The 13,603-nt window shown below is 41.5% G+C and overlaps 1 protein-coding gene across 2 annotated transcripts in view; it reads left to right on the top strand.

The window, feature by feature from the left end:
• Positions 1–3,024: 3,024 nt before the first annotated feature.
• Positions 3,025–13,603, top strand: part of USP47 (ubiquitin specific peptidase 47) — a 104,296-nt gene continuing 93,717 nt past the window's right edge. Inside the window, exon 1 of one of the 2 annotated variants that reach the window (XM_081098901.1) lies at positions 3,025–3,284. In XM_081098901.1, the coding sequence (XP_080955027.1) occupies positions 3,246–3,284 (39 nt within the window). In that variant the 5' untranslated portion in view covers positions 3,025–3,245. The remainder of the gene's footprint in view (positions 3,285–13,603) is intronic. The other variant, XM_081098900.1, reaches the window with a different exon arrangement.

The following is a 13,603-nucleotide window of genomic DNA, read 5'->3' as shown; positions in this document are numbered from 1 at the left end:
TATATTTCAGAGGAGGAAGCAACAGCATTTATCAGTAAGTTGAATATAAGATGAAAAATCTCTACTTTTTCCCTTGATAAACTAGATTGCACCATCCATTTAGTTTATCAAGGTGTAGTAGGCTTGAGATTCAAATGTTTTGCTCAGGTCAACTTAAATTTGAGGTATTTAGAGTAATCAAAAAGGTCGATGAATATATGAGTTTGGAGTCTATGGGAGAGGTCAGGGTTGGAGTCAAAATACAACTATAAAATAAACACATATATATTTAGTATCAGTAACTTCATTTACTAGGGAGAGCAGCCACACACCTCTATTTGTTCATTTATTTGTTAATCAGTGAATGCAGTCATATTCTCTTTCCAGAAATACTTACTGTATACCCATCAACCTACCAGAGTCTAGTACAGTTATGCCACTGGCCTCTAAAGAGAAGAGTGTGTAACTAGAGAATGTGGATCATGGGAAGAAAATATTATTACTTTTAAAAAATATAGTGGATCATGGAAAGGAAATATTATAACTTTTAAAAAATATTTATATTTTTCTAAGAACAAACATAAAATATTTTACAAATATTTAATATATAGACTTACACTGGCATGTCATTATTAGAGTGAAAAGCGCAAATTATGCAATGTGGAGAATAATTTAGGAACTTCTTTATTTTCTTTCCTTTCAATATATTGTGATATATTGCAATTTATGTGTTCTGGGCTAAGCAGATTTCCCAATGACATTATTATTTCATTGAACTAACCCCCACTAAAATGAAAGTAGCTAAAAAAGATTTTGGGAAAGAAAACATAAGTTGGAGATCATAACGCAAGCATAAGAAAAAATGACAAGAATAGAGATGACATGTCTACTTCTAGCATGAGCTCTAAAGAAGTCATCTTATTAAGTAGTGGAGATGACATTTTGAAATCAGAGATTTGGAAACATTTCATTACGTGATTTTGATGCAAAAATAATGTATGTATTCTACCCCAGGCTGGAACTACCATGAGACAAGTGAGGCATTCACCTTGGGTGTACAATTTAAGGGAGCCCCCAAAACGCAGTAATCAAGATGACCATTTTAAAAAGTCAAAATTAGCCCTGGCTGATTTGGCTCAGTGGATAGAGCGATGGCCTGCGGACTCAAGGGTCCCAGGTTCCACTCAGGTCAGGGGGACGTACCTTGGTTATGGGCACATCCCCAGTAGGGGGCGTGCAGGAGGCAGCTGATCCATGTTTCTAACTCTCTCTCTCTCCCTTCTTCTCTGTAAAAAATCAATAAAATATATTTAAAAAATAAAAAATAAAAAGTCAAAATTAATGCAAAAATCTGTGATGAACAAAATATCAAAATTTTATAGACAAGATTAGTACCTTAAAAAAAAGCATACATGTACACTAAAACTTGAAGATAGAATTTTCTAGCCTATTTAAAAATCCTCCGAGCAATGATTCCAGAGAGTTTTGAACCCCTTTGTTAAGAATATAAAAATGCAACATCTTCTGGCTGACAACGGGGAAAATAGAGAGTTACTAGTTTAATGTCTACAAAAACTTTCCATCATTGGTGGATGGAAGTGATAAAAATGGAAACGCATTAGGAAGAGCGGCTAAGGATAACGATGTACTTCTTCCATTAGGATCTACTTATCTTTGTGAGTTATCTTTTTCAGCTTATGACGGCCATTAAAATGAAGAACAGAAATAACCTGAAGATTGAATCAGACATTTTAATAACTTTCACAAGATATTAAAGATTTTTACAAACATTGAACCCTAGTCAATCATATTGCTTTCACTAGATCTTTTTACTGAGAGTAACAAGGGTTTTTCTACCATTCATCTAAAAATAACTCTTACAGTTACTTTAAATGTTTGTTTCATCTTTATCTTATCCTTTTTAAATTAAAAAATCATACCCAACAGGACGTGCATGTGACTTACATGAGTATATAGGCTTTTTTTTTTTTTTTCTTTCCCTATTTGGTAATAGAGTGCAATCAAAAACAGTTTGGAAGAGCACGGGTAGAGGTAGGAAATGCTGTGGGTGTTGGGAACGAGGCAGGCTCACATCATCTCCGCGTGCGGTCCAGTCATTGTATCCACGGGGGTCTTCATGACGGACACCCCACTCAGTCTTCATAAAGGAAGGTTTTTTTTTTTTTAAAATTAAATCTATTGGGGTGACATTGGTTAGTAAAAGGAAAGTTTTGAGGAATGAGTAGGATTTGGAAAAATAACTATGGCACCATGCTTACTGCTAGAGGAGAGGCAAGTCCTCTAAAAACATTGTAAACGCGGATCACAGGCTCGAACCGCAGCCCGACTCCCTGCAGCCATTTCAGCCCCAGGCGTGAACCTGTTGCAGAAGTAGCTTTAAAGGCTGCAGGGGAATGCGGCTGCAATGGAGGGGTGTGTGTGTGTGTGTGGGGGGGGGGGTTGTTTGGGGGGAGAGGGGGTGACACCACCGCTGAGGCCAGGGCTGTGGCCTCCCCTAGCGGGAGCCGGCCCCTTGTCCCTCCAGCCTGGCCGTCGGGAGGGTGGGGAGAGGGGAGAGAAAACAGCCCTTTCTGCTTCGGGCCGTGTTGCGGGCGGGGTGTCGGGAGGTAACCCGGGGTGCTTTCTCTTCCCGGCCGAGGCCAGGGCCCGTGCCGAGGGGGTGACGTTCAGGCGCTTTCCTCTCCCGCCAGGAGAGCAGCATCGGCGGTGCGATCGTGGAAGGAAGGGGCGTTGGGCGCCAGGGTCTCCCCGGTGGGCAGGGAGGACCGGGAGCCGGGGAGCGCTCGGAGGAGGCCTGGTCCCTCCTCCGCCGGCAGAGGGAGCGCCGAGGTGGACGGCCCGGAACCCCGCTCAGGAAAAGCGTCTGCACGGCCGCGCCACCGATTCGGTGCCCCTCGGGGCTGGGGAAGACCTGAAGTCATCAAACACAGGCGACAGCTGCCTCATCACCGCGGGCGCCAGGCGCCGGGCTCGCAGCCCCACGGCCCGAATTCTCGCGAGAGCGGCCGCCGCCATTTTTCCATTGATAGCCGCGGGCTGGGGGAGGGGCCGACAGCTACGGCGACGGCGGCGGCAGCCGAGCGGCGGGTCGGTCTCTGCGCGCTGGTGTCAGGCCCAGGCTGAGGCCTCCGCGGTGGCGGGAGCGCGGGCGGCGGAGAGCATGACTGCCGCCGCCGTTCTCTCCTGAGCCGCCGCACCTCCCCACTCCCCCGGCAGGGCGGAGCGGAGCGGCCAGAGTCTGAGCGATGGTGCCCGGAGAGGAAAACCAACTGGTCCCGAAAGAGGTGAGGGGCCGCCCAGCGCAGGAGGCTACTAGGCCCGAGGCCTGCGGCCGCTGGAGGGAGCGCAGGCCCGGGCGAGGGGCGGGCTGCGGGCGCAGCCGGTGTGCAGGCCCAGCTCGGGTGCGGGCCCGGGTGTGGGGCCTGGAGGAGGTGTGGGGGGTGGCGGGGAGGCGGCGGCGGCCGGGGGCTGCCTGGGGGCGGGAGCGGGGCGGCGAGCAGTTGGGAGACCCGACTGGATCCCGGGGGCCGAGGAAGTAGAGACCTCCCCTCCTCCCCCCGGGGTGTGGGGCTGGACACAGAAAGCAGCGAGCCGGGAGGAGTCCGGTCCCGCTTTGGGGGAGAGGGTGGCCTTTGAAGTACTTACGGAACCTGTCGAGCCAAGGCCGGTAATTTCAAAGAAAAAAAAAAAATTCTGGAGCAGTTGTTGACGGGCCCGCCGGGGTGGCGGTGCTTCTGGTTTTGACAGTGGCGGCGGGTCACTTTCCGGGCTTGTGAAAGCGACACCGACCCGAGGCGGGTGGGAGGGCCGCGGGAGCCGGAGACTCGCAGGCGCTGCTGTTGCTCGGCGGTGCGGTTGGCGGGCTACGCGGGGCCCGGGAGGCGCGTGGGGCAGTCGGAGACGGGACCTCGCGGGAAGGTGTAGGGGTCGCTTCCACCGCCCTCTGCTATGGAGAGCGGGGCCCCTGTTGGTTCCGTTGGGCTGGGTGTGCCCGTTGGGGTGACTTCTTAAATTCTTAAAAGCGGGTGATGTGAGAAGCCTCGAGTTCTTGGCTGCGCTTGAATCGTAGAAAATGTAATGCACTGGCCAGGGAGTTTCAACATACGAATAGTATCTCTTGTTGGCTTTATTCATGTTTTCTGCATAGACCAACGTGTGTTTTTTAACTGGTTACACGTCACCCTTCGGCTGTGGGTGTTTCTTGCTCATATACTCACGTAGAGGCAGGTGTCTGTTGAAATTAAGTTGCTCCGCAGTAGGGTCTTGGTATTTATGAGTAACCATTAAAGTGTGTGTGTGTGTGTGTGTGTGTGTGTGTGTGTTTTGTTGTTGCCTTTTTAGTTGCTTTGTAGCAATTTGTTGCCACTTGAAGCAGGCCCTGGTGATCATTGAAATTATGTACAGAAATATTTTTTTCCTAATTTTGTGACCATTAGCAAATATAAGTGGAACTCTGCTTTAAGAAAAGCCAACATTAGATTTATTTCCCTAATAATGTGATGTGTAGAAAACATGAAAACTGATACTGTCATGCATTTTTTCCCCCTTTTGGATTTTAAAGGTTAAAAATGCCTCTCCTTTAAGACTGACTCTCTTATTAAGGCTTGAAGTTTACCCCAACTTTTTTTCTACTTTTTCTGGACCATATGCCTTTATTTTCTGTTGCCTACATTCATCTTCAGTCTTTTCTTTTATCCTGGCTCATCTCATGATTTCTGGAAGCATGCACAGTACTCTCAGATCTTAAGACTGTCACTCGAACTCCTTGCCTTTTTTTAGCTAGCTAACTAGTTCTTTCTTTTTTTGATGGCCATATTCCTTGAATTTTTCCTTCCTTCCTTCCTTCCTTCCTTCCTTCCTTCCTTCCTTCCTTCCTTCCTTCCTTCCTTCCTTCCTGCATTTGATTCTAAAAAAGAATACATTCCTTGATTTTAGTAAACTGTACTTTTCTGGTCTCTTTTTCTACCTGTTTGTCCTGTCTGCCCACTCATTTAGTCAATGCCTTTCTCTTCTGTGTCCTTAATTATCACTTTTGTCTGGTCCTTTTTAAGTAGGAGTAGAATCATACAGTGCTAAAGCTGAGAGAGCACAGTGATCGTCCAGTAACTTACACCCCTCCCTTCACTTTACAGATGAGAAAATTAGGGCCAGAGGATTGAGAATGACTTGTTCAGGGTCGCATAATGAGTAAATGACAGAAGTAGGACTAGAACAGACAATCCCTTGATTACACTCTATTTTACAGGTCCGCCAAGTATCAAAGAAGCTCTATAAGAATAGTTTGTAGCTCTCTTAAATACAGTTACTATGTGAAAATAACAAAATTTAAAAATGTCTTTCTTTTGTTCTAATGGCAAATTAGAGAATTCTTGTTGTTGTTAGTTTTTATAGAGAATCTCTGACCCCTACTAGATTTAGATTTTGGTTAAGTGTGTGCATTCATGCATGTTGAATGAGTAATATATTATTCTGGTCCCTGAAGCTCAAGGACAAATGTACCTAAGGGTTGCTGAAGAAGACAGCTTAGTGTAGTACAGGGCTTGACACGGGTCAAGTCCAGCACACAGTCTGTTTTTGTATGGCCCCTGTGTTAAGAATGATTCTTACATTTTCAAATTGTTGAAACAATCAAAAGAATACTCTGTGACATATGGAAATACATGAAATTCAAATTTCAGTATTAGTAATTCAGGCGTTTTTTTTTTTTGGAATGTAGCCATGATACTCCCTCCCCTCCCCCCTCCCCTCCCCCTAAGTACTAGTATTTACCATTGTCTATGGCTACAACAGAGTCGAGTAGTTGTTACAGTTGCAGTATGCAGGATAAATTTGAAACTACTTAGCTTGATATTCAAGGCCTAGTACAGTTTGATTCTGGCCACAACCTGCCCTTTCAGCTTAGCTCTTCTCCCATGAAACAAGTTTTTAATGCAGCCAAACAGGTTTCTAACATGCTTTTCATTTCTCTCTCTGCTATTCTCTCTTTCCTACTTCTCTCTACCTGTTCAGAACTTTCAAACACATTTTTCCCCCCACAAGTACCTCAGATCTTTATTCTAAAAAGCTTTTTCTGAACATGTTAACCTTAGGGTTTCTCCTTAGAAGACCTTTGTATGTGAATAAAATTAATTTGACAATGGACAAATAATGCTTTGTGATGTCTGTTATGGTTTCAAACTGTAATACACATTTTATATATTATGTATGCATTTCTTGGCAGCAGAGATCTTTATATGTTTCTCTCTGTTGTCTTGTACTTATTATAGGTCTAGGACAGTGCCCTTCCTGGAGCAGGTATTCAGTAATGTTCATTGATGTGGTTACAGAGTTGTATGGAAACTTAAAATTCTAATTGATTACCCCTGCTTGGATGTTTTCCACAGAGTCCTTGGCAAGCTGTTTTCCAGCCTTTGCTTGAATACCTTCATGACTAATCTCTCACAATATCTTTGGCTTAGAAGAAATCTCTTAAGTTTTTGAATTGAGGGAAGTCTTGATCTCTATTGTGGCCATCTTTTGATAGTTACCTCTGGACAAGAGAGAAATCTTTAATCATTTTCCATAGGATGCCTTCTTTTCGTTGATGAAGGTGGAGGATGAGAGCAGGAGGGCAAACCCTCTCTGTTCTACAGTCTGAGCATCTCAGTTCTTGAATTGTTTCTCAGTTGCTCTCTTTTAGACATATTCAGTGTTTTTAGTATTCCTCCTAAATTATTGTGCACAGAGAAGAGCAGAGAGAGTGTGGTCTGTTCACTGTGGTTAACAATAAAGCCTTTCACCTCATTTTTTCACTCTATATATCTTTGAATTATTGTATATTGACACAGGCTTTGAGATCTCTTGCTTTTAATATCTTCACAATTCGTATTTATTGCTTTGTTGTTTTTATTCTGTTTCCTTATATGGATTTATGACATTAATATTTATTTAGTATTCATTGTGCATATTATTATACTTTGCCATATAGGGAAAATTTAGAAGAAATACAGAAATTTCATTCTTCCCTCAAGTATCTTTTTTTGTTGTTGTTGTTAATCCTCACCCAAGGATATTTTTCCATTGATTTTTTAGAGAGAGTGGAAGGGAGGGAGAGAGATAGACATATTGATTGGTTGCCTCCTGCAACCTTGACAGGGGATGGGGGTGCAACCTTGATGGGCCTATTCTCTACCCACTGATCCAAACCAGCCAGGGTGCTCAAGTATCTTATAGTATAACCAGAGGCCCAATACACAAAATCCGTGCAAGGGTTGGCCTTCATAGCCCCGGCTGCTGGGGCTCTCGCAGCCCCCAGCTCCAGCTGCTAGGGCCCTTGCAGCCCAGGCTGCCTCCTGCCCGCCCCCCCGCAACACACACACACACACACACACACACACGCGCGCGCGCGCGCGCGCGCGCACCTTGGCCTGGTGCTGCCCTCATCCACCACCACACACCCCGGGTTCCACGGAGGACCCCCTGATCTATCGCCCCACAGAGGGTGGCCTGGGCCTCCCTCTTTGGGTGATCGCGGAGCCCTCCTCTCTCCCCCCACCCACATTGATTTCCCCGGCTGGTGGCGTGGGCTGACCTCTGCGGGGCCATCATGAGGCGATGGCTGGGCCCTGACGAATTGCATTGCACCTGCCTTGGCTGGCCTGGCACCAGTGGATATCATAGTGTGGTCGTCGGGACAGTTGTTCCACTGTTCCATTGTTCAGTTGATTTGCATATTATGCTTTTATTATTATAGATTAGGGATAAGGTGAATATTTACTAATGCTTTTAAAATAATACTTTTCACTGCAACACTTAAAGTGGTGTCTCAGGAGAATATAAATGTAGAGAAGATGGAAAAATGAAATAAAAAGAATGCAGTTCCATATCTCAATGTTGCTTTTTCTGCTTCTCTTTTCCATGTAATAAACAAAACTTCTGCCTGGAACTAATGATAATAGTAGTAATAACCAATATTTACTAAGCATTTATTATATATCAGATACTATTGTATGTGCTTTGTATGTATTAAACCATTTGAGCTTCACAGTGACCTCACAACTATATATGGGCCATTGATATTGAGAACCCCCCAAAATCATTGAAACAACTTGTTTTTCATCTCTGTTGTGTGGTTTTGGTTTTGTAAAATCGTCAGTATCTATTCTGGAGCATGTCAAATAAATGTTATTTTAATATTTCTAATTAAATTACTTGAGAAAATGTACTGCAGTAGTCATTCTTGTTTTTGGTGGTTCTTTTAAATTAGTCTTTTTTCTTAAATTTGGGGTATTGATTCTCCTTTATAGTAAGAGGCAAGTATGTGAGGTAATACTAATTAGTGGTTTACATAAATTGAAGTGTTTAATATAAGTCATTAGTATTTCACTTATCATTGGAAATACTTATTTAATAAAGTGAACAAAACTGAATGCAGAGTTGTATATGATTCCAATTTGTCATGGAAAAAATAAACTCTTTAGGGTTATATGCATTGAAAAATTTAGAAGGAATACTCTAAAATATTAACAATTGCTTTTTCTAGATATCTGGATTATTGGGCTATCTATAATAATAAAAGGATAATATGCTAATTAGACCAGACATCCTTCCAGATGTCCTTCCGGACAATCTGGGACGAAGCTGGGGCTGCCAGGGAAGCCTGGATCCCAGGTCCTGCTGGCAGCCGGATGGGAGCCAGTGCCAGCAGCTGGGGGAAGGAAGGCCTACTCTTGCACGAATTTCATGCATTGGGCCTCTAGTATTTATATATTTCAGTAGTGAGCCATGTACATTACTAAAAAAAAGAAATTTAGATAATCTGATTGTAGTTTTTGACATAGTTATATAGTTATTTATATAGAAATGTATTGCTTAGTGTGGGTAATATTAATCTCATCTATCTTTTCTCCCTGTACTCACATCGTCCTCCAACATAATTCTTTCTTTGTATTCTCTTATTCATTTAGTGTCATCCTCATCTATTTATTTGCTTACACTAGGAGCATTGTTTTGACTCCTCTGTTTTCCTTTTTCACATATATACTATAGATGGTTCATCACTTGGAAAATATCTCTTGTACCCTTACCTTTCTCTCCATGGCTCTGAGTCTATCTCTTTTCTCACTCAAATGTAGCTCTTGTAATGGTCTCTCTGCTTCCAAGCTCTTCTCTTTCCTACCCATCCTTCTCACAACTGCCATAATTATTTTCTAAAACAGATGACATTAAGATTTACCTGCTTTAAAATTTATATTTAGTACCCTCCATTGGAAATTGAACAATGGGTGCTATTTATACACACTACTATGTGCCAGACACTATACTAAACAGTTTACATATAGTATCTCATTAAATTTCTACAACAGCCTTTTGAAATAGCTACTTTTCACTGTTTATTTGTGGATAAGACAGTAAGGCTTAGAGAGGTTAAGTAACTGATTTAAAGTTGTATAGTTTTTTTAATTTTAAGTTTATGTGGCCTTAACCAGTTGGAAAGTCTATATTCTAGTCTTGATTGATTTCTTAAATTTAATTTTTATCAAAGTTATACATGTACACATTTAAAAGTTGAAAGGATCTATAAGACTAAACAAAAACTATAACTCTCTACACATTCTTTTTCCCCTCTATTTCAGGCTCTCCAGAAGCAACTACTTTCTTTTCTTTTTTTTTTTTTTAGAAGCAACTACTTTCAACTCATGCTTTTGATATTTAGCTCCATATCTTAAAATAGCATGCTAATAGTTTTCTTTCTTGATTTTTCATTTTAAGGAACTATTTACTGACTTCCCACAGAGGAAGAAATGGTTTACCACTATCCCCACCCACACAAAGACACACTTCTCAACCCTCTCAATATTGTCATATTCAAATTGTTTGGATACATCAGTATTCACAGTTTATATCAATGAGACTTTCAACTATTCATAGTTGAGCCATGTAGTTTACTGTGATTGTTTTCCCTGAGTTAATATTTTTATAAATTTGCTTTTGTTTAGTTTTTTAGATATATATTAATTTAGCCAAGTGATTCTCAACTGGGGGCAACATAGAGGACACTTGGCAATGTTAGGTGGAGGGAGGGCAGAGTGTGCTACTGATATCTAGTGAGCAGAAGCTAGCCATGCTGCCAAATTTCATTCTACACGGCACAGGACAGCCCCCCACAACTAAGAATTATGTGCCCTAAAATGTCATTAGTGTTACGGTTGAGAAATCCTGGTTTAATCCTAACTCTCTTCTCAAGTGTATACAATTCCGTACTACGTCCAGACCTACCAGTTTTTTGTTTGAATTTCCTTGAATTCCTGCTGTTGCCTCTACTGTCATCTTATCTTCTCAGGTCTCTCTTGTTTTGGAGCTGCTGGTTCTATATCTGATGTCTTCATCTTTCTTTGCTTACCTTCTCATTTTTTGAAGGACCACTTTCAATAGCTTTCTGAATGGGATATAATTTTTTCAAGACTTAACATGTCTGAAAATGTTGTTTCTATCCCCTTGCTTTATAAAGTGTTTGGCTGGGCACAGAATTCTCCATCAGAAATAATTTTCTCTCAGAATTTTGAAAACATTGGTTCATTGTCTTTTTTTCTCTCTCAGTGTTGCAGTTGGGATATCAGATGTCTAAAAATTTTTTTTCACTAAACTTTTTTTTTTCTGGAAGCTTGGATAATCTTTTTACTTAGAGTTATGACATTTCTGTAGTATGTGCCTTGGAATAGGTCTTGGAATCCATTCCTGCTGGGTTCAGGGTAATATTATCCAATCTTGAATGTATGTCATTAGTTCCGAGAAATTTCCTTAAATAATTTTTTCCCCTTTGTTTTCTGTGTTCTCTCTTGAATCCCTATTGGTGTTAGGCCTACAGAGTGGTTCCTCTAATTTTGTCTGTTTTCATCTATTTTCTGTTTCTTTCTCTTTTTCCCCCCCTGTTTTCTGGGAAATTGTTCTCAACTTTATCTTCCAGTTCTACTAATGTTTTATTTCTGCTATCAAGTTTAATTTTCAAGCACTATTTTTTTTTTCTGGAAATAGTTTTAAATTATATCCTATTTTTGTTTTATGGTGCAATGTCTTTCTCTTTCTGAGGAAATTATTGGTAGTTTTCTTTTCTGCATACTCTCTCTTTTCTCCAAATTTCCTTCTGTTTGGTTGCTTTGAGTTTTGTCTTCCTATTGGGGGCTTTCCTTGGATGTTTGGTGATCCTTGGAAGTCAACACTTATTTAAGAGAAGTACCTTAAAAAGCTGAATGGGGCCGAAACCGGTTTGGCTCGGTGGATAGAGCATCGGCCTGCGGACTGAAAGGTCCCAGGTTCAAATCCGGTCAAGGGCATGTACCTGGGTTGCCGGCACATCCCCAGTAGGAGATGTGCAGGAGGCAGCTGATCGATGTTTCTCTCTCATCGATGTTTCTAACTCTCTATCTCTCTCCCTTCCTCTCTGTAAAAAATCAATAAAATATATTAAAAAAAAAAAAAGCTGAATGGACACAGACAACAGTATGGCGGTTGCCAGAGTGAAGGGGTGGGTGGCTAATATAGGTAAAGGGGGTCAAATATACGGTGATGGAAGATTTGACTTTGGGTATTGGGCACACAATGCAATATACAGGTGGTATACCATAGGATTGTACACTTGAAACCTACATAATCTTATTAACCAACTAGAGGCCCAGTGCATGAATTTGTGCATGGGTGAGGTCTGGCCAGCCTGCCCCAATTGGGGCTAATCGGGCCGGGTCGGCGGGGGGAGGAGATGCAGGAGGTTGGCCGGCCAGCCCTGCCCCTAATCAGGGTTGGGCGGGGGCAACCAGGGGAGGGCCAGCGTGGGGTGCGGCTGCAGGAGGTTGGCTGGCGGGTGTCGTCCCCTGGTTGAACTCCTAGTCGAACTCCCGGTGGAAGGGACAATTTGCATATTAGGCTTTTATTATATAGGATGTCACCCCCAAAAATTTAATTGGAAAAAAAAAAGCTGAATGGAAGTTATGCCAGTAGGTGATTATGGTTTCCCCTGTAGGTTGATATGTCTGGATAATTTCCTTGCAGACTCCCAATGACATATCTTTTCTCTTGTGCTGGATTGATTTTGCAGAAAAGGTGTTTGATCTTTTCCCAAAGGGAAAAAGCTTGGGATCTGAGTAGGAAAAGGGTATGTGGGTTTAATCATAAAGTATGACAGATACTTTTATTTAATTTCCCCAGTGTTCAGTATAGCCCTCCTCAAATTCAGTTGAACCTGGTGTCCTCTAGTCCAGAGATACCCTCTTTTATGCTCTTCAGAGATTGCTCAGTCTTTTGCCAGGGAGGGTCCAAGAGTAGAACAGAGGATCTGGGGTTATTTTAAGCAGACTGCAGTCTGTTCTAGTTTGAACTCCACCCTTATCCCAGCCTATCTGAAACTGCCATTCTTGAGCCGTTTAGGTTATTTTTTTCTTTTTAATTTTTTTATGGTAGAGATGCAAGAAGAATACAGCATTCCCATATAACCTTCACCAAGCTGGTTCTTCTGTTACAACATCTTATGAAAAGTAAGAGATTAACCTTACTATAATACTATTAACTATACTACAAAATTTATTCAGCTTTTATTAGTTCTTCTACTAATTTGTTATTGTTCCAAGAACCAAATTCAGGATCCCACATTGAATTTAGATGTCAAATCAGGTTAGTTTCCCTTTATCTGTGACCATTTCTTAGTTTTTTTTTCCTTTTCATGACCTTGACACTTTTGAACAATACTGATCAGTTATTTTGTAGAATGACCCTCAATTTGTATTTGTCTAGTTTGTATTCGTGAATAGATTGAGGTTATGAATAAAAGAGGGATATCACAGACGTGTCCTCCTCAGTACACCATTCGGAGATGGTGGGGAGATATGATGCTGATATGGACTACTGGGGATGTTAACCTTGATCACTTGGTTAATTAAGGTAGTGTCTGCTAGATTTCTCCATTGTAAAGTTACTGTTTTCCTCTTTACTAAATACCTTGACACCATGCAGATATCCTGTTTCTGCTTAAATTTATGCCCATTAATTTTAGCATCCTTATTGCTGTTGTATTCTAGTAGCGATTTTTATTTCCCTCATTATTTCTACAATAATTAATTGGAAGTCTGTGAGGAAGAGTTGTCCTTTCTCCCCCGTTGATTATTTATATCAGTATAGACTTAACAGGTATTTATTTTATTCTTTGGATTGTAACACAATACTGTTGTTGTTGCTATTATTATTATTATTATTATTATTATTATTTTCTCAAACTGTTTCAATCTTGACCAAGGGGAGCTCTTTCTGATTGGCATCTGTGGTCATTCTTTCTTTTTGAGCACTCCTTACAAGTGTTACCAAATAATGCTTCAGCCCATCTTTTATTTTCCCTGCCTCAACCCTGGAACCTACCACATTTCCAAGGATTTTAGTGGTATTTTGGTATAAATGTAAAGTGATAAAACCAGGTGTCTTTGGTTTTCCTCTAGGCTAGTAATGTAGGATTCAGCTTTCTCAGGTATAACAGTCATTATCACCTGTTCTGCTTTCCAGCTTCTAAAATTGTTTCTGGTTTATGGTATTTTAAAGAATTTCTTTACTCTTGTCTTAGAGATATTTGGAGAAATTTCAGAGC

Source organism: Myotis nattereri (genome assembly GCF_964212035.1).
Source record: "Myotis nattereri genome assembly, chromosome: 9".
NCBI classification, from domain to species: Eukaryota; Metazoa; Chordata; class Mammalia; order Chiroptera; family Vespertilionidae; genus Myotis; species Myotis nattereri.
The sequence above is the reverse complement of the archived record's forward strand: the minus strand, read 5'-3'. Positions and strand labels throughout refer to the sequence as shown.